Source organism: Pezoporus flaviventris, unplaced genomic scaffold (assembly GCF_033815535.1).
Source record: "Pezoporus flaviventris isolate CSIRO_AGI_PZ_B2104156 unplaced genomic scaffold, CSIRO_AGI_Pfla_v1 ptg000100l, whole genome shotgun sequence".
NCBI classification, from domain to species: Eukaryota; Metazoa; Chordata; class Aves; order Psittaciformes; family Psittacidae; genus Pezoporus; species Pezoporus flaviventris.
Genome location: NW_026892648.1, coordinates 2,317,825 through 2,338,290, shown reverse-complemented (window position 1 = coordinate 2,338,290; position 20,466 = coordinate 2,317,825). Strand labels below are relative to the sequence as shown.

The window sequence follows — 20,466 nt, the reverse complement described above, 5'->3', positions numbered from 1 at the left end:
ACCAGTTCTGTGAGGGAAGAAACAGGTCAAACATGATCATAGGGCTGGAGTACCTCTTGTACAAAGAAAGGCTGAGAAAATTTGGATTGTTAGCTGGGAGAGGGGAAGGCTCTGGGGAGACCTTATAGCAGACTTCCAGTACCTAAAGGGGACCTACAAGAAAGACGGAGAGGGACTTTTTACAAGGGCAGGTAGGGATAGGACAAGGGGGAATGGGTTTACGTAGGAAGAGGATAGATTTAGATAAGATACAAAGAAGAAGTTATTTACTGTGGGGGTGGTGAGACACTGGCACAGGTTGCCCAGAGGAGCTGTGGCTGCCCTATTCCTGTGGCAGTGTTCAAGGCCAGGTTGGATTTGGCTTGGAGCAACCTGGTCTAGTGGAAGGTGTTCTTGCCCATGGCAGGGGGCTGGAAGTGAATGAGCTTTAAGGTCTCTTCCAACCCAAACCATTCCATGATTCTGTTATTTGACTGTATTATTTGTCTGATAGTGATAAATTGCTCAACTCCTGTATATGGTGCATGCAGAAATTGTGTGGATAGTAAATTGTGTAGTGAGGTGTGAAGTATGAACTACGGTGAGAGTGAAGCCAAAACTTTGCAGAATTACACAAATCCTGGTAAATTAGAAGTGAACTCCGTCAGCCTATTTTTCCTATTCTTGCAAGTTCAACTCCCTTCCCCCAAATCCCAGGACCCCTATGACTGCAGACAAAAGTTAACATGGAGTTAAATGATTAAAATTACGTCATAGTTAGGGATATTGAATCTGGGAAGTGCTGGGACTGAAATGAAACATCAGTGGGATTCAGTTTTTGCTAGGAAACCTTCCTCAAATATTTGTATGACTTATCTCCCTTGCTGATGCTGTTGACTGCTAGGGAGTGCTTTCGAGTACTTCAGTCATGTGAGAGAGGGAAGTGAAAATGTGTGATTTCTGTGTTCTCAACAAACAAATACATTAAAATAACTGATCAGCAGAAGGCATCCTGAGCATTTCTCTATTTATGAAATAATCCACCTGTTATAAAATAGGATAAAATGTAGGGCAAGAAACCACAGAACCATCCCTTTTCAGTTGATTTTAATATCTAAGCAAAAATTGAGCACAAAAGCATTGAGTGAAGCTTCTTACCTGGCAGGCCAGAATAAGCAGGTTTTGAGTGTTTGAGTCGCATTGAGGTGACTGAAAAGTTTTCCACCTAGCAAAAACCAAATATCTGTTTGGGATTGGAGTTAAATGTAGGAGAGAGCAAGTGAAGGAGTTCAGCAACTGGAGTCAGCATTGTTTTCCTCACCGAGACCTTTATTAACGAGTGGTGGGTAGCCAGGAACTGGTTTTATGTTTGACAGTCCCTGGCTGAAAATCTGACAGGCAACTTTTTCCTCCCCTTCCAGTTGCTTCACGGCATTGAAGGAAAGTTAAGGTAAGTCATTAGCGTGTTCTTTTGATGGTACATTCTCCCTTTGAGTCAATGCAGGTCCTAATGCAGTATGGAGGGGGAGAGGGACAGAGCAGGATGGATGAGGGAGCAGGAGGATGATGTGGCTTGGGGGTAGTTACAAGACAGGGTGGGGGGAAAGAGAAGGAAGGTTTAGTATTCTTGATCACTGATATGGTGAGTTGCTACTTTGATTTGCTAGTTTAAATTATCTGGAGTCTGGCTCCTAGCAGGAGAAATCGTTAATTCTGGGGAGCCTTAGGTGTGTCTTTGCAAACAAACAAAATTCCTGCTTTGATGAACTGCTCTGAAAGTGAGTAATTTAAAAATGCTGGGAATGATGAGCTCTGGTGGAATACTGGGGGAGGAGGAAGGGGTCTCTGTTCTGCATCTCTTCTGGACATTAATCTGTGTCCTGAATTATCTGATGCTGTGACTGTTTCACTCTTTTGAAACAGTGTTGCTCTGTTAGGGTGCGGTGGCTGGGGTTTCAGTAGTGCAGACTGGAAAGTTGCAAGATTCTTTTGCGTCTTGCTTCTCCTGGTATTCCTGTAAATGTGTTTTGGTCTGCATTTGCACCTGTGTTTGTGCAGCATTGATGGGTTGCCTTTTGTCCCAGAAGTTTCTGTATGAACTTACGCGCTGTGAAAGTGTTTTTTCTTTTATTTTTGTTTTGTTTTGTTTTGTTTTTGTTTTTTGCTTGTTTGTTCATTTAAGGTAACCTTTTTGTTCTTTTTTTTAAAGGGAAAAGTGTTGAAGGAGAAGGGAATAAGCTCTCTTCTGGTACTCTAACGGTGGGGAAAGTTAGCTCGATTTAGAGATTCACTTAGTCCTTCTTTTGAATAAAATGAAACTATTACATTTCCTGAAAAATCTCAGCTTCGGATTTCTCAATTTCTCTGCCATGTGAAGTGACCTCACATAAGCATAGCTCAAACACTGCTAAACTTTTCTAAATAGCGTATCTGAACTCTACTTGCTTTATGCTTGGGTGTTACGACTGCATCGGCTTTTGTGTACTAGTATATTGTCTGGAGAGGTAAGGAGCTCTCTGCCTTCTTGAAATCCTAAAGACCAGCTTGGAAAAAGTGGTATGCTTAGCTCCTTTAGGACTTGCTGGGAATTGAACTTCCAAAGAGTTCAGCCTCTTGGATGTATAAGAACTTGTTGAAATACTGACAGTATTTAGCATCAACCCCCTTTTTTTTACAGAAGCTGTATGAATGTATGAAAATGACCCAAATTTCTGATTAAAAGGAAGAGAGAGAAAAAAAAAAAACGTGGAAAGATGATCACAATTTACTTTTCCCAAAAATGTATAAAATTAGTATTTTTATTTAGTTAGACCAGTTAAAAAAAAAAAAAACAAAATAAAAAACTCCCCAAAAGCTCATCTTGAAGAAGATGCTTTGTGTATTTTCCAGGTGTATTTAAATACAAAACATCACAGCTTCATGAGTCTGAAGGCTAACCAAAACATTATCATGTATTTCTGGAATTTAGGCTTTCAAGTCTTCTACAGCAATAGATGCTGTATGGATATCTAACAAAAGCTCTGGAAGAGTTCAGCCAAAGAAGTACTTGTTTAGAGCAGAAGAATTTTACGTCGGCATCAGTGTACTTCTAACGGTTAAACAATAACTTGCATTTCAGTCATGTAAAAATCTCTGCTGACAAGCAAGTTCCAGATAAAATTTATTTAGTTTTAGTTGCCTCTGAAGTAAAATTACAGCCTTTTGTAGATTCACATTAGTGTGTGAGTTTGACTAGTTTTTGTTGGTTTTTTTTTTTTTTTTTAGCTCACCAGGTTTAATCCTAGATGTTCTTCTCACTTAATGTCATTGTGTTCCTTGGGCTTTTTTATTGTTCCTTTTTCTTAATTTGATAGGAACTGTGATAATTCAGTTGAACAGAGGTTTTTGTTTGCAAATGTGCTTGCATACTAGAATATACATTAAAGTCTAACTGATCATATCTGATATGGAAGGCTTTACTCTTGGTGCTTAGTGTTTGGGAATTTTCTGTGTTTATTCTGTATTTAACATTTGAGAACTTAGAATGGTTTTAATGGAAGTTATGTCTCTGGTTTTGGGAACGAGATAATCTAAACATGCTTTTTTCCTTCCCTTTCTTCTTTTCCTCTGGAAAAAAAAAAATGAAAAGGGCACAAAATATTTTTCTTGGATTTATTCATAACTCTTCAAATGATCTCACGGTAACTTCCATGATGACAAACTCAAGACTTCATGGCAAGGTTCTTTTGGGATATCAAAACTAAGGTCATGCTAACGCCTTCTGCCATAGAGTTTTAGAGCAAACCAATGATACAAGTAAGTATTGTTTTTCAGATTTTAGACATGGGGAAATAGAGGGACCAAAAGGCCAATTCTTGTTTAGATGAGGCTCCTATGCTTTCAAAAACTCACCCGTAATCCCTTTGGAGCTGCAAGTTTCAGTGTCCTGAAGGTGAGACAGTGAGCAGCCTTTCAGCAGTTTCCTTTCTGCTGATTGCAGTTTTGGGTAAATGCTGTTTTCTTAACTGTGCATGTGTCTTGGACTTTTGCTCTTATCGGAGGAGGCATATAGAATGACAAGTTGCATTTGTTCCTTTTAGGTAATGAATTCGTGGGACTTGAAAACCAGTCTCTGTTTTAAACTGAGAACACTTTTAAATTATCATGCTGTTCTGCATTTTAAACTTGCCTACTATTGGTTTCTCAATTTATCTACAGTGTCATTTTGGCTCTTACAGCAAGTGTGCTTAGCAGTCCCCTGTTGTGTTAGAATTTTCAAATAATATTCTACAAGTGACTGAAAATTATTACTGTGAGTAAAGAGCTATTACTTAAGTTTGTAAAGCAGTTTTTAAAACTTGTAACATTTTATCTTGGTTATCCCTCACTCATTCTTCTGTTGACTTCTGTGTAGATACAGCTTTTTGGTTTGCTTGGAGAAAATTGTTGTTTACAACACATCTTCTGCTGAAATGGTTTTAAAGATTGTCATTACCAAACCATTTGTTCAGTGAAGTTTTTATAGCTGCAGTATGACTTCTAAAGCTGATACCTGTAATATTTTAATATTGTTGCTGCAGTTGAGCACTGCAGTTAGCAAAATGTGTATTCCAGGTGCAGCCTCAGAATTCACATGTGTATTGAGGGTGAGGTGCTGCAATTAATATAAATAAGCTAAGTGTTTCAGAAACAAAGTTGTGAAGACTGCAAGTTCCTTTTCTTTCAAAAGCAAGCAACTTTATCTTGCAGGAGTGCTGTGATTTGGACTGGAGGTAAAATAAGCAGGTGATTAATATCTTCTTGGGATGTTTCAGAAAACAGATTTTCTATTTAGACATTGAAGTATTGTTTTGCATGGTATATAAACCCTGTATACCTGTGTGGAATCAGGGGCTGTTATTCATTACTATGCTGTCCTAAAATGATTGTAGAATACAAAAATCTGTTTAAAAAGGGGTGTACAGTTTAAGAAAATAAGTGAATAAATTTATGTGGAAAGAAGATGGTTTATCAAAAGGAAGAAAGTTTTGAAGAAAAACTTTGCAGGCTCATTCAGATTTTGCAGACTTTAAAAATACCAATTCTTTGCAGTTCAGTTTTATAATAAGCTAATCTACCTTGTAAAGAAATGGTGGAGGAGAGTGAGAACATCCTCTTGGAGATAATGTCATGGTTCAAGCATAGGAAAAGATGTGGCAGCCAAACAAGACTTACATCAGTCCAGAACTGCAACAAAAGGTAGAGATTGGGGGGGGTGGGGTGTGTCTAGAGCAGTGACTGTGGATCTTAGAAGCCTGTGGGAAGTTCCACCATTACTTACATTGGAGAGAAAATAAATACTGAAGTCAGTGTAATAAAACTTGGGGCATTTTGACATCATGTGTGAGCAGCTTGTGTCTCTAGTAGCTTCTTTAAAAAAGTTAAGAGATGTGAGTGGTAAATTTCCCTTTGCCTTTTTAATGTTAAACACACAAGAGCAGCCTGGATGACTTTATTCCTGCTTTTAGATGTGTCTTCTCCTGGAGGACTTATTTAACTGTTAATCCTTCATCCCTTTGGATAGTTTGGTATAGTGTTGCTATATAAACCTGACCTCACTTCTAGAATGATGGGACAAGAGTAAGTGAATTTACATGTGACACCAAGTTGAGAAGTTGTGATTGTGAGGAAAATACTGCTCAAATTCATGTGGGAAAGCTTGAGCTAAACCAAAATTTTCTGACTGAAGCATGTCAAGATGAGGATTAGTATCAAAGGAAACTCTACTAACAATGGTTGTGACCACATATGGAGCAATCCAGAGGTGGTAGGGAAATAAAAGTTACCTCTTAGGGGTTTCAGTTCTCAGTGCCGTTTCTGTGGCTGCTTGTCTCTGAACATCTGGCAATAAGTTTGAAAAAGGACTCAGATTCTCACAAGGCTTCACTTTGGAAAACTAAACTGAATTGAATGGCCATAAGTTTTCATCAAGATTTTATGCACAGTAAAAGCATAAGATTGTGAAGGAAGAAAACTTTAAATACTGCCTGGGAAACTGTTGTTTCTTTTCCTCCTCCGGATCTTTATATTCAGAGTTGTATATGTCACTGTGAAAAAATTAGATTTTTATTTTGGTGGATTCTCCTCTTGTCTAGGATGAATTCTGAGAAATATCACTGTGAGGGAAAATTATAGAAAGATGTTGTAGAATATCTTTTTTCAACAAGACTCCTGTTTTTCTTTGATTTTTGTGAAAGTGTGAGCATAGTACATGCAATGATTGGTACTGGTGGTCTTCCCTAAGTTCAAGGAGTAGGGCTGTCTGTGCAGGTGCAGGAATGGCACCTGAGCTCTGGTGTTGCTACCAAAGCTGTGATGTCATGAGCTGTTTAGCATATTTCATAGATGTATCTATACCAATTTCTTAGTGCATTTGTTTTTGTATCACCTGTGGCTTGTAATTTAACTGTTTTTTTTGTTGTTGTTTTGTTTTGTTCTGTGTGTTGTAGTGTGGCCTGACAAGCGTCACAAGTCTGAATTGATCCTTCCCTCAAACTTTTTTATATACTGGCACTTTCTACTTTGTTCCTCATTGTCAATTCTACTGTGAATTAACTAGGTGCCCCTTTTTTTGGTGCAGTTGAGCCTATTTCCACCAGTGTGAGAGCGTAACAAATATCTCCGGTTTTTGCTCAGCTATTTTTAGTCCTATTGCTTGTATCTGTTTCTATTCAAAGAATTCCTTTGGAAGCTGTTCCAGGAGAGTGTGGTTCTGCAGTGCAGGAGAGGGCAGGGAGAGCTCAGTCCCAGAGCGTGCTTGTGATCTGTCAGCGAGATGTCCGACGTAGTGTGCTGCTTCCTGTGTGCCACCTTGTTTAAAAGGACACCATCAAAGCGGAGTCTCCCTTCTGGGTATTGTCCTGGCTGCATGGCTCCCAGCTGGTGTTGGCTATTCTCTTCTGTCCTTTGGAGTACCTGTGTTTCAACTTGCATGTTCTTATGTTGTTGTTTTTATTGTGTGAACAGCAATTAATTTTAGGGGTTATTTAGATATAGACTGTTGCATATAACTGACTATGCATTTCTACGGTTTATTAGCCAAAGATGAGTTACCAGTACTCGTCTTTTTCCCTGCTTCTGTTACAATCCAGCATTTTTATTTTTATTTTTCCTGATATTGGCTTAATCTGGATTAGTTTTCCTGGCAAGTTTTTTAAAAAGTGTGGGGTTTTCTTGTTATTTGACAGCCTTTTTTTTTTCTTCCCCCCCCCCCCCCCCTTTTTTGGTGCAGTTGCACGGCTTACTCACCTTGTTGTTACAGCTAGCTGTTGACTGGAATGGTAGTGATTGATGGGGGGTTGTCCACAGAAAGGTGTTATGTTTTTTTAAAAATATTGTGTCTTACAGTTGGTACTGTTGACAGCCTGCAAGCCTGAAGTGCCCTTCATGTATGCGTATAGCTCATGTTGTATGTACTGACACAGCCCAAGTTTAAACTGCTTCAAAAGCATCTTGTCCAGCTGATGTTGTCACTGAAGGTGTGGGTAATAGTGGTTTTGGGACAAGTTGATCATGGTTAATACAGCGAGGTATTCCTGTATTATTCTTAGTTTACCTGTGCAGCTCTAGTGGTGTGCTTCATTCTTACTTGAGATGCTTTGGCTATTTTTTTTTTGTTTTTTCTTTGCAGTATTGAGAGCTTAACCAGAACATGACCTGAGTTCTTATGTCCTTCCATGTATTCTTTGAAGAGGTCTATAACTTTAGTTTGTGCTCTGCAGTTGTTTCCTCAGCTACATACCTACACATATATATGTATATATATATATATATGTATGTGTGTGTGTGTGTGTGTGTGTGTGTGCTCTGAGCTCACCTGGGCTGTAGCTGACCCCCAAGTTCATCTTGGGTAGACTGGAAATTACAGGCTGCAAATTACTGCATCTGTAGAGGCTTCACCTTGTGATTGTTTGGAGAAGGAAGCCATCTGAAGAACTTCCCAGTCGCCCAGCCCTGTCTTCCCTGAGGAGTCTGTCTGGCTTTCCTCCTTTTTCCCCCTTTGAGGGACTGCTACAGGGTTTAATGAGCTGGCTGAGAGAGTAAGCCTTCTCAGCATGGGACTTTTGATAGGCAAAAGGTGGATGTTTAAGTGTATTATTCCTGTGAAAATGAAATTCAAAGACGACCAGCAAAAGCACTGAATATTTAGTTGAGTGAAAAAAATCTATTAAAGATTGCTTTCTGTTGCTAAGTTGCTTTATGGTAGTTTGAATCTCTAGTTTAATGTCTGAAACGGAATGTGGACAGATACTTCTGTGGCTAGGGGAAAGGACTGTGTTCTAGATTATCATAAGATGTGTGAGTCAGGCTGTCCTGGTTGATTATAACCTCCTCTTGGATAGAAGCACCTCTACGTTTTTACAGATGTCTAACTCACTCCAAGTTACTAAATGCTAACAGGTCTCCCAAGAGGCTGGGCATTAAGGAGCCTTTCTCGGGAAGGAAAGGAAATAGTCTGTGTTTTCCCACTGGTGTTCAAAAGGACGTAAGTGATTTATTCAACGTCACTCTGCTGACAGAGTCCCTTCCTAGGAGTTTTTTATTTTAAAAACTTACAAGGCATTTTTAGTGTTTTTTCTTTGTTGCATGCACAGGAGTCTGACAAGGATCAAATCTTGCTTCATTGAATTGCAGGAAAACATGTGAAACCTGTCATTTTACTTATGTTATAATGGTACAGCCTTCCAGTATCTGAAGGGGGCCTATAAGGATGCTGGGGAGTAACTCTTCATTAGGGACTGTAGTGATAGGACAAGGGGTAGCGGGTTAAAACTTAAACAGGGGAAGTTTAGGTTGCATATGAGGAAGAAATTCTTTCCTGTTAGGGTGGTGAGGCACTGGAATGGGTTGCCCAGGGAGGTTGTGAATGCTCCATCCCTGGCAGTGTTCAAAGGCAGGTTGGACAAAGCCTTGGGTGACATGGTCTAGTGCGAGGTGTCCCTGCCCATGGCAGGGGGGGTTGGAACTTGATGATCTTAAGGTCCTTTCCAACCCTAACTATTCTGATTCTATGGCTGCTGAAATGCAAGTTCTCCCTTTCCTTATGAACTTGATCCCTATCTTCTGTCAAATTCAGCAGTTGTATAGCCACATAGTTTTCCACTGGAAAAGCTTATTCAACTAACTTACTGTTTTGTTTTAGAGGGTTTACTTTGCTCATGGGTCAGCTCACTGAACCCACACCCTCTGCAGCTGCACAATCGTTAGTCTCATTGAAGGGAAGTAGCAATATTGTGTGGTTAAGGAGTAGGGAAGCAGGAATGCCATTCCTGGTGATGGCTCACAGTTGCGTGGTATTAGATGTGAGCTGAAACTTGCTTTTAATGGCATAAACTGTTTGGATTCTACCTGCTCTGTGGAATAAATTTTGAGTGAATATACAGTCAGGTCCCAAATGGGAACTAAAACCCTAGTCATGGCTTTTTTTGTCCCAAATCCTGCTCAGCTGTCCTCCTCCTCAGGAAGGCTGTTGCAGTTCTGACTGTAGAGGGTAATGATTTTCGGCCTTGAAAAACCTGTTAGTTCAGTTTTTTCTTCAGCTGCATTAAAACTCTCTTTTTCTGAAGTACTAGTTAATGTTTTTTACAAGCCTCCTAGTTAATGCAGTGTATAATTCAGTCTGATATTTGTTGCAGGGAGAGACTAGGCTGTAGTTCTGTTAGCTGCTGTTTTGTTGCAAGCTCTGGATGCTAGTGCCCTTCCACTGGGTGCTACTCAGAAAACCTTAGGAGGGAAAACACTGAGGACTTTCTTTCCTGGTTTTCTTTGTTGATTTTTCTATTCTTTGTGGGGAGGGACAAACCCAGGGAAACACGTATGAAAAGGATGTTTGCAATACTGATGGTTCTTCACCACTGAATATAGCAGTGATGGAATAAACAGCAAGTGTACCATGTATTGACTTTTTGTATTATATGCAATCCTCTTCATGTATTGTATTTTTCTTTTATCTTGTTAAGCTAGAAAATAAGAGAACAGAGGACTTGGAAACCGAAGCATTCCTTTCCTGTTGTAGCAAGAGGAAGTGGTGTGTGCACTGCTGTACAGGCACCAGGAACTGCCTCTGAGCCAGCCTCCATATGTTGCCTAACTCAAAATACTGAATCAGTTCAGGACAGCATGCTGTGTGGTCAGTGATGGGAATACATTATCCCTTTTGCTGCAGCAGCATTTAGAAACGGTTCACATAAGAAAAGTGTTTTCTATTGCAAAGCCTAAGAAATTATGTCCTTCCATTGAAGATGACAGGGTAGAGAAGCATACTGTAAAAGAGTGGGCTTTTTTTTCTTTCTACTTTTTTTTTTTTCTTTTGTTTCATGGCAACAACTGTGGTCTGGTCTATGATATGGTCTAGTTCTGATAGTCCTGAGAATGGTGCTTAGATACAAAATAACATGCAGTTGTCTAACTGGGTCTCTTACTTGAAGTTTCATTACAGTCAGTGGTACATGCTGGTAACCAGGAACGGGTCCAGAGGACAACGGAGCTGGTGAAAGGTCTGGAGCACAGGTCTGATGGGGAATGGCTGAGGGACCTGGAGGGGCTTTAGCCTGGGGTAGAGAAGGCTCAGGGGGACCTTATTGCTCCCTACAACTGCCTGAAGGGATGTTGTAGTGAGGTGGGAGTTGGTCTCTTCTCCCAAGGGCAAGCGATAGGACATGAGGTAGTAGCCTCAAGCAGCACCAGGGGAGGTTTAGACTGGATATTAGGAAATGGTGGAATCACTATGTCTGAGAGTGTTCAGAAACTGTGTAGATGAGGCCATCAGTGTCATGGTTTAGTGGTGGCCTTTGCAGTTCTGGAGTGACAGTTGGGTTTGATAATCTTAAAGGTCTTTTCCAACCTAGTTGATTCTATGATTGTTTGTTGCAGGTCATTGCAAACATGGGGATTACAATTAGGACAGGGAACAGGACTATCCTTTTGTATGCCGAAATCCAGCTGGTTGCTGTCTAAAATGGAGTTGTGTATGTTTTGCTAAACAGGTTTTTATCAGTCTGAAGATTGCCTTGATTGTGTGAAAGATATAAAGGCCTAGGTGGAAGTCAGTTAGGCTTTTCTGATTTTAGTGTGAATGGTTTTATTATTATTTTTTATTTAATACCAGTGAAAGTTGAATTTGGAGAAATTTAGATTTCTCCTTCAGAAATTTCCTTATGGATAAGGGCACTTATTGTCTCTGAAGTTTGAATATTTGTAAAGAAATTATGAAGGTAATTGCACTGGTTGTTTATTGGGTGTAGTTTTCAGATTTTGATTAGGATAATCACCAGTATATACAAACACGTAAGCCACGTCTGCTAGGCAGAGACACTGGGATAATAGCAATGATTTGTGAGATCAGAAGATTTTTGTAAATAATGGTATTACTTAACTGTCATGATTTGAACCTGCTTTACTAGTGGAACACAGAATCGTAAGAGTCATAGAATGGTTTGTGTTGGAAGGGACCTTAAAGCTCATCCAGTTCCAGCCCCCTGCTATGGGCAGGGGTACCTTCCACTAGACCAGGTTGCTTCAAGCACTGTCCAGCTTGGCCATGATGTGCTATTCAGTCCCTCTTCTGCATCATGATTTTGGATATGTGACCAGCCTTTGCCTCACTTCAGTCTTCTGAAGATGAGCACTTCACAGCACGATGCTATCTCTTATTTGTAAGACCTGTATGTATATTTATGTCTCCTCCTTTGTATAATATTTGATTAGGATTACTAATATGTGAAATGAATTAACTTTTTTCTTTCTGGTAATGAGAAATGACTGATTTTTGTAGATCAGGGCATGTTTGTAGTTAATTGTAGATTTACTTGGCAGAATAATAATTTCAGCTATAGCAACTCGGTGGGTTTTAAGAAAGGTGGGTAAGAGTGTTTACTTATTAGGTATGCTTTGCTAACACAACTGGAAATGTGTATGTTTATATATTTGTGTTGGTACTCCGGCCACTCCCAGCAATCCTCTTTTCTTGGTGTAAAACATGAGTATACAGATGGTACAATTCCTCTCTCCTGTGGTGTTCTGCCAGTGACGCAGGTCTACTCCTGACCATAAGTATTATTCTTATTTACAGTAGAAGACTGCAAGATGAGACATGAATCCTCCCAGGATCCGTAAGCTCAGGTTCAGTATTGCTGGCTTGGGGCATTAAAGACACTGAGTAATCAGCACTGCTTCTGAGGAACATCTGACTCTTGCAGACTTTTCCCTTTTCAAGCAGTAATAAAGGTGGCGAGATACTTCAGACAAAAGCACTTGAGGGAAATACATTGCATCAATGCTTTGCGGACATATTTTTTTTTCCTCCACTCCTTTTCCTCATTCTCAGCAGTAGCAGTCATTTTTCTCCTTCTTAGTAGCTGGTGCAGTGCTGTGTTTTTGACTTTCAGCCAGGGAACAGCGCTGATAACACCGATGGCTTTGGCTATTGCTCAGTAATGTTTACTCTGATCAAGGACTTTCTGAGTCTCATGCTCTGCCAGGGGAAAGGGGAACCTGGGAGGAAGCAGAGACAGTACCCCTGACCCAAACTAGCCAACAGGGTATTCCACACCACAGCACGTCATGCCCGGTATATAAACTGGGGGCAGTTACCTGGAAGGACTAGATTGCTGCTCGGGTCGGGCTGGGTATAGGTTGGTGTGTGCTGAGCAGTTGTAATCTCTTCCCTTGTTATTTCCCTTATTATTATTATTATTGATGGTAGCAGTAGTGATTTGTGTTATACCTTCGTTACTGGACTGCTCTTATCTCAAACCATGGAAGTTACATTCTTTTGATGCTCCTCCCCATCCCTCTGGGAGCCAGGGACAGGAAGAAAGGGGCAGAGTGAGAGAGCGTCTGCGTGGTTCTGAGTTACCAGCTGGGCTTAAATCACAGCATCATGTCTTGCTACTGCCTTAGCAATAAAATGTAGACTCATTGTGTGAATAGAGCAGTCATGCCATCATGAGGCAGTGTCCTGCAGCCTTTTCCCAGGCCTGTCATTGTGAGAAATCCTTGACTGAGTAGCTTTGTGTTTAGAATTTTAAAATGCAGGCACGCTGTTAACGTGCTCATAAAGATTTCTTCACAGTTGTCTTTATCACAGCTCCTTGTCCAGAGAGTCAAGAAAATGACTTTCTTGAGACTGCCTCAGGAAAAAATTTGAAACTGCAAGTATTTTCTCCAGCTGACGGAAGTGACTAACTTCAGAAGGGTTCTGGAAAATCAGGTGGTATTGCAGTGCATGGGCTCTCCCTGGAAGTTCAATAGGTTTGCTGTATCTTGCGGGGCTTGCCCCTGTTAAGTCAGTTTGTATTCTCTGTCTTTCTAGCTTTGCTGACTTCTTTCAGTCTAAAAGGACTAGATTTCTTGCTGAAGGAAGGTTGAACAAAAGATCAAAGAAAGCATTATAACTCTAAAAACCTGCTTCTTGTGATAATATGCTTTCAGTTACTCTTTGATTCTTTGCTTTTGTTTCTTTCTAAAATCAAAGAAAAACCCAACTAAATGTATTGAGTAAGTCTTACAGTATGAAGGGAGTGGAATTTGTTCTTTTTTGAAAAGTTGGATGTTGAGATACCAATACTTCAGTACTGCTTTTGGAAGCAGAATAATTGTTATCATTCCCCAGTCTGGTGATGGCTCATTATACAATCCCTTATCTTCTGTTGTAGTGTGGGTGCTTGGGCTAAACTTGTTGTACAGACAGAAGCACTAAAACAAACAGAACCTTGAGATTTGAGGTTATTTTCCACTTAAACCCATCTGTTGTTTTCCATTTTTAAGTCTAGTTACTTGCTTTATGAGGAAGTGCTGAAATTCAAATTCCTTAGAGCTTGAGAAGCTGAACATACTTGGAGTGAAAAATTAACTACTGATCAAAAGTTTTTTTTTTAATGTTTTTGGTTTGTTTAGGCTTTGGTTTTTATGTTTGTTTGTTTTTTAAGTAGAAGTAAAGACAACCTTCCTCTTGAGGTACAAGAATGCATCAATGAAAAAATGGTTTAGAGCAGTCTTGTGCTTCTCTTCTTTATTGTGATGAATCAGTGTGACCACATTCTTTACACAACAGTTTTAGGAAGTCCAGTGTCTAATGCTTTCTCCTCCTTTTTTGCTAGTTCTTTAAGGGTCTGTTTTATTTAAGGTGTATCTATTTCCAAAACATACAGATGTTTTGTCTGCTTGCTCGAGTTGCAGTGTGTCTGCAAGGTCAAGTATTAACTGCTGATGAGGGACTTTTGCACTGAGCCAGACCCTGACATGGAAGCTGAAACATCTGCTTGTCTGAATATTTTCTTTTGTTTAATATTTATTAAACAGATTTTAATTGAGTTGTCTTCCAATCTCGGATCTTCTTTACTCGTTTGGTCTGCAGTTAAAATTTAGTTCATCAGTTTGTAGTATCCTACTTATTGCTATGACAACAGCCTGCCAAACAGACTTTTAATATGAGGAGTTGGGGTAGAGTGAGAAGCTGCTTTGCAAGCAAGGAAGTGTTCTTGTTCAGCCAATTAATGATGTCCCACTTAATGCTCACAATTCTAGTCTCTTTGATAATTTGTAGGCAGGGGCTATCTGCCTCTCTTCTGCCTGCTGCTTTGGTACTCTTAAGGAGTAGGTGTGGTAGGGTGTGAAACCTCAGCCCATTGGTGAGGGCATACCTGTGCCAGGGAGGTGCAGTGTGTCCCTGGTTAGTGCACTCACTGTTGGTGGTGCAGCAGAGCCCTTCTCCTGCTCCTTGTGCATGCTAATGGAGCTGGGCTGGTTGCACTGTCTGGACACTGCCTGTAGACAGTGGGAGCCAGCTAAGGGGAAATAAAATAGCTTTATTTTGAAACCTCTCTTCGTATCAGGCTGCCAACTGTGCTTTCAGGAAGGCTGGATTGTGTCTGAAATCATGTTGACTTAACGGAGAATGTCAAACTGAGGGTGTGTTTCTATACTTGCCTGAAGCAAATACAAGTCCATACTGCTGCCAGGAAGAGGCTCTCGCCTTCACTGGTTTTCTGCTTCGGACCTGTTGCAAAACTGTGCTGCTCATGGACTGCACAGTCTGCAAGATGAGGATCTTCACAGACCCTGTTACACTGTTGAAGTTGTTTGGCTCTGTTCCCACCAGCAGGCTGCTCTTTCTGTTCTGCTTCATCCCCAAGGAGTGTTTCAAACATTTGTGTGCCTGCGTTTTTCCTTAAATCATCTTTTCATCCTGAAAACCAAACATGCCTTAAACAGCTGTGGCACACAGAGACTGTGCAATACATGTTAGGAGAGGGATAAAGACACAATCTTTTTCAGGTTCAATAAGTTGCCTGGCTGTCAGAAATGTATGCTATAGTTCAGTATCTGCTTTACAGACAAATGGGAAACTCTTTGTTTTAATGTGTGTGTGTTACTGTTGTGTCCAGAACATGGATTGCAATGTTTTGAATAGCTTAGGTGAAATTAGAGAAAATAACATGGAAATCTATGTCAGAATTCCTAGGTATCAAAATCTGCACAAGCATGATGTTAATTCAGAAATTACGAATAAATCGTGACACAGTGGAATTATAATTTCTCAACATGACTTAAATCACAGTGGGCTAATTGCAGACAATCATGTTTGAAACTAATACGTTATTTTTCAGAGAGGCTAGTGTTCGCTGGCATATTGTCTGTTTAGGGTTTTTTTCACTGCTGATTGTGCTAGGTTCAGATTATGACGAGCTGACTGATACTTTAAAACCCCACAAAAACCCCAGCAACCCAAAGGTCATTTTCAGTCTATATAAATTTAAGTTTTCAGATGCTGACAGTCTAGTCAGCAAGCTTATAAAGCAGATTTTAACACAAGGAGCAAAAGAAATTCCTACTGCAAGCTAAGCTGAAGACTCCAAAGCATCAGTGGACAGCAGTGAGCAGATAGTTCATGATAAGTGTTGAACTTGCTGTTCATAGCATCTCCGCGTCTAGTAAATATATTGCTTTCTGTAGGACATGTCACCAGCTTGAATAACTATTATCTGGCTTTTAGGGTATAAGGCACAGTGCTTTGAAGGTCTGTGTTCTCAAACTTAGAAGATGATGAAGTTAACTACTTTAAGAGACTGGGAGACAGATTGGCTTTGGTAAATATATTCATAAAGCTAGAGAAACACAGTGTCTCAGTTGAGCTCATACTACAGTCAGTTCCTGGTAAAGGCTGGACTTGTTAAATATGTAAGAGTTCATGGAAATACACTTCCTCCTAGCACATAAAGAAATTCAGTGTCAGGGTTCAATTTTGCCCGAAGAAAATGTATTTCTAAAGTGAAGAAGAGATTTAGATGATCATGGGGTTAATTGTCTTTTTGATTCTAGAGGAGGCTCCTCAGTGTTGTGAATCGATGCTCAAACTGATGCATCTCACTGCAACTGTAATTGCTAAGTAATTGTGAGTGGTAGTGAGCAGCTGGGTACTGAACACATCCATGTCTATGCGATCACAGCCGTTTGCTCCGTTTTCAGTGTTACTGTGCATTGAGCTTAGTGATAGCTGGCATGCACCAAAGCTGCTGCCCTGACAAGTTGCATGCTGAGGCATGTTCATACATTGGGGCTGCAGTAAAAGCACTTTGCTGCTTGTTTGTACATTTCTGCCCAGGTGCACCACTTGCAAGTTGTCATTAATTCCCTAGGTTTGTGTGTGGTTTTACTTCCAGGTGTCATGGGGACAGAAGCGAGGCAGTTCACTGTGACAGTTCTCATAGCCGAGATTCGTTTCCAGTTATCATAGCTACTATAAGCCATGCTCATCAATCAGCCTTGTGTCACATGCTGTACAAGCACAGGGGGAAGAATAAATTCTTTGTTTCAAAGTAATTTTAATGCTAGAAGATGAATGAGAATGATCTGCTGCAAACTGGATAGCAGTCATTTGTGTGGGGGATTTGGGTTTTCTTTAGTTTCTTTGTTGACATACAACAAAGGTAGGTTTAAAGCAGGGTAATAGGTAGTTTTGTTAATCATTTCTGTAACTATGAGGGAGAACAAAACAGTAGTACTAGCTGGATTTAAAGGTAGGTATCATAATTTCTCTTATAAATGAAAGTTGAAAAGTAGAGTATGTGTTGCCATGACCTTTGTGTGTGTGCAGGAGAGCAGTTTGATGATGGGGAAGAGAAGAACTGCCTAGTTTGTGAATGCGATTTTTGCATTAGAGTTCTGAGAAAGTATGAGAGTGGTTAAATTCCAGATATCGAAACAAGACAGCAGGCATTACAGAAGTTTAAGGGCTGATACAGCTGGAGCTAAAAGTTCAGCAGAGTAGCAGACAGAAAAGTCTGTGTGTTAAGTAACTGGGAAAAGCTGTGAGATTTAGATGTTGTCTGGAAGTACAGATTTAGGCAGATCCTGATCAGCTGGCAAAAATGCTTTTTATCCACTGCATTTACCGCTTTACAGTAACGACTGTGATAAATCCAATAATAGTGTATTAAAGCTGCTTTCTCAGGAGTCTCTTTCTAGAGTTTGTGGTAAAAGCAGGAAGAGTTCAAGCTATTGCGTTTGTGTATTATTAAATCAGTACCATGTCTTAACTCATGCTCCTTATTTTTTTTTCCCCTTTCAGATTTTCTATTTTGTACATACATTGTTTTGTATATACTGTATATGATGACTTCGGTGGGCAGTGAACGTACCCGGGGCACTCGGGACAAAGCGCAAATTTCAACCACACAGCCAGCACAACCACAGAAACAAGTAGTACAGGTATGTGATACTACATAATTAATTTGAGTTGAAAGTGAGCATGTATTTTTCCCCTGGGTCAGTAAAAACTGAGAAAAGGGAAGAAAAAAAACCATGGTCTATTTTGGAAGAGTATGTTTGTATTTCTCTTCAATTACTCAGTAATCCAGGACAGCAATAAGTTATTCCTGTGTTCTTGTCTCTAAAGGAGCTTTGTGTTTTTCAGCAATATTTCCCATCAGTGGGGAATTCTGTGCTTATGTCTGTGTCAGGATTTCTGTCCTGTGACTTCAATGTCCTCAGATATCAGTTCTTCATATACCAGCCTCCTGATTTGGGGGGATTTCTGGTCAATAGAGCAATTTGAGTGGGTGAGAAAAGTGTAGTTAGGTACATGCTATGTTCTGAGGTGTGATTCAGGGTATCTGAAAGTTGCACAATCCTAAAATTTTTGTGCAGTGTCCTCACAAAGTGAAAAGAAGATGGTCGTCCACTAGCAGATGAAACTTGTTTTGAGCATTTGTGAGACTGAAATTACCCCATTGTCTTGATTCTCAGTGGAAGAGTAGTTAAATCATGTGTTTGCTGGGTGACAGAGAGTGCAAAATGTCTCTGCTCCTGGCAACTAATTACTCTCTTGTCAGGTACTCCTCAAATTTGGACTCGGTTCAAGAATTGCCTCAGTTTGCTGCTTGCAGAGAGTGTATCAGCCTAGAGGTGCCCCTCTGGGAAATTGTCTTACTGTTTTCTAGACTGATCTTCATCATGGATGGGCTTCTGTTCTGTTTTGTACAGTATTAATTACGTGACCTCAAAGCCCTTATCATCTCCTTGTGTTGCAGCGCTTTGCACAGTGGTGATTTATGCTAATGTGCAAATTTAGAAAGTGATTTTCAACAAATGAAGTTGAATTTGGTTTTGTTTTCTAACAAGTGAGGCTGCAGGATTATAGCAAGAAGGTTGACAGCAGTGGAGTATTCTGCCCAGTTTAGGGTTCTCTGGCACAAGAAAGACATTGGCAAATGGAAGGAAGTCCAGAGAATAGCTGTGGGGATGGGACACGCTCTCAGTGGGAGGTTGCACAGAGTGTCACTGGAGGACCACATTTTTTTATTGTTTGGATATCAGAGGGACCTTCCTGCTTAGTCAAGCTTTACAGATCAATAGAAATGTGTGGGGTTTTACTGTTCAATCAACAATGATTAATTTTTCTGAATGCAGAGTAATATTTCTTTCCCAAATGGAGATTTCATTGTCATAATATATTGATCATCATTTAGGTTATTTGAGAAATTGCATCAAAGTTCTTTTGCATTGCTTCTGCATAATAAGTATACCAATTTTTAAAAATATCTGGGCATATTACTGTCACGTAATTTTGTGTTTTGCATACTTCTGCTTTCTGATAGTTCAGAGCTGTTAGTTAAAAGTCTCCTGCACTGTTACACCACAAAGACTTCTTGAAAGGTTGAGTAAAGTTTTGGTTGTCTTAAGGTGTTTCTGTTTTCTTAGCTGCAATTGAAACTTAGCTATACTCTTTTATAGGGTACTACAAAGTTACTTGTAACAGTGGTGACTTAAAGAAGAACCACTTGGTGGGAAAAAAAAACTCAAAACTTTTTGTGACTCTTATTTGGTGTTTGTGAAGTCAAAACATGACTTTGGGGGTTTTGTTGTTTTGGTTTTCTGTTTCTTCTGAATTGCCTGTTCCGTCTGCATAATAATCCACTGGCATAAATATTAGTGATAATGTACCTGCTCATTTCTAAGGTCACTGCTTACATGGGTAAACTGAAGATAGTGTCACATATTTGATACTGTTATCTTTGACTTGAAACAAACATGTCGGTTTACAGAAAAAATTTAATCAATGTCTTCCTGTTTTGGGTCAAGTATGCTGTGATGTCTCTACAGAAATTACACTGTCAGAGTGTTTTTACTCTGGGTATCTTTAAGGGAAATCTCTTCACTAGCTTCAGAATTGCAATGGGCCTTAGAAAGCTGAAGTCAGAGTAAGAAAATGGATGAACAGGCTAATTCCTGAAACTATCAGACCTTGCTCTCTGCTGGGTTCTCAGCAGATATGAAGGAAGATCTCCTTTTCACAGAGCACTGCACTGACTGGGAAGCTATTGTGGAGGCTGGACCAGGGCTGGGGTAGGGAATTCCAGAGCAGGCTCTCTTCTGTGTTACTGAGTGATGTATGATACTGTCAGCATGATGCTTTGAAAATGTGAAGCAGTGCGGAGTACTTAGTTACGAATGTTACATATGCTAACTGGCTTGGAGCAGTCGCCTTCTGAGCACAGCACATATCACTTCCCTTAAGGAACTGGGACAGCTGGAGTAACTTCTCAGAAAATAAGCAGCTGGTGGTGTATGGTGGAGTAATTTTTAGACTCTTCTCAGCATTTACAGTTCGAGACCTTCTCTAGAGCTTGTGTTTGTGGTCAACTCCAAAAGCAAAGCAGTTTGAGCCTGATTAAGTCTGAACCCGAGGCACAAAATTTCACATAGGTATCCTCTAAAGTGAGACTGCAAAACGTGAGATTCAGCCAACTGCCTAGAATGAATCTTTTCCTTCAAGAATTTCCGTGGATGAGTTGGGCTCCTTCCCAGTGAAGAAGTCTTCTGCAGCACATTAACTTCCATTTCCTGGCTTGCTTCTTGATCAGCCTTCTCTGGCCTGAGGTGAAAGCCTCTTCTGTTAGAGCAGAAATCAGATTAGGCCCAGGATCCTGTAGTATACGGTTATCTTTGGTATTTTCATGGAAGTGCAGT

The 20,466-nt window shown here is 40.1% G+C and overlaps 2 protein-coding genes across 14 annotated transcripts in view; one reads left to right on the top strand and one right to left on the bottom strand.

Moving 5' to 3' along the window:
- Window positions 1-20,466, top strand: part of UBAP2 (ubiquitin associated protein 2) — a 121,705-nt gene that overhangs the window by 6,403 nt on the left and 94,836 nt on the right. For all 13 annotated transcript variants that reach the window (XM_061477199.1, XM_061477201.1, XM_061477200.1 and 10 more), the window contains one exon: window positions 17,567-17,706. In XM_061477199.1, coding sequence (XP_061333183.1) covers window positions 17,608-17,706 — 99 coding nt within the window. In that variant the 5' untranslated portion in view covers window positions 17,567-17,607. Of the gene's footprint in view, window positions 1-17,566; window positions 17,707-20,466 lie in introns of those variants that run through there.
- The window catches only part of NUDT2 (nudix hydrolase 2), a 213,492-nt gene that overhangs the window by 136,465 nt on the left and 56,561 nt on the right, over window positions 1-20,466 (bottom strand). The gene's annotated exons all lie outside the window — the stretch shown is intronic.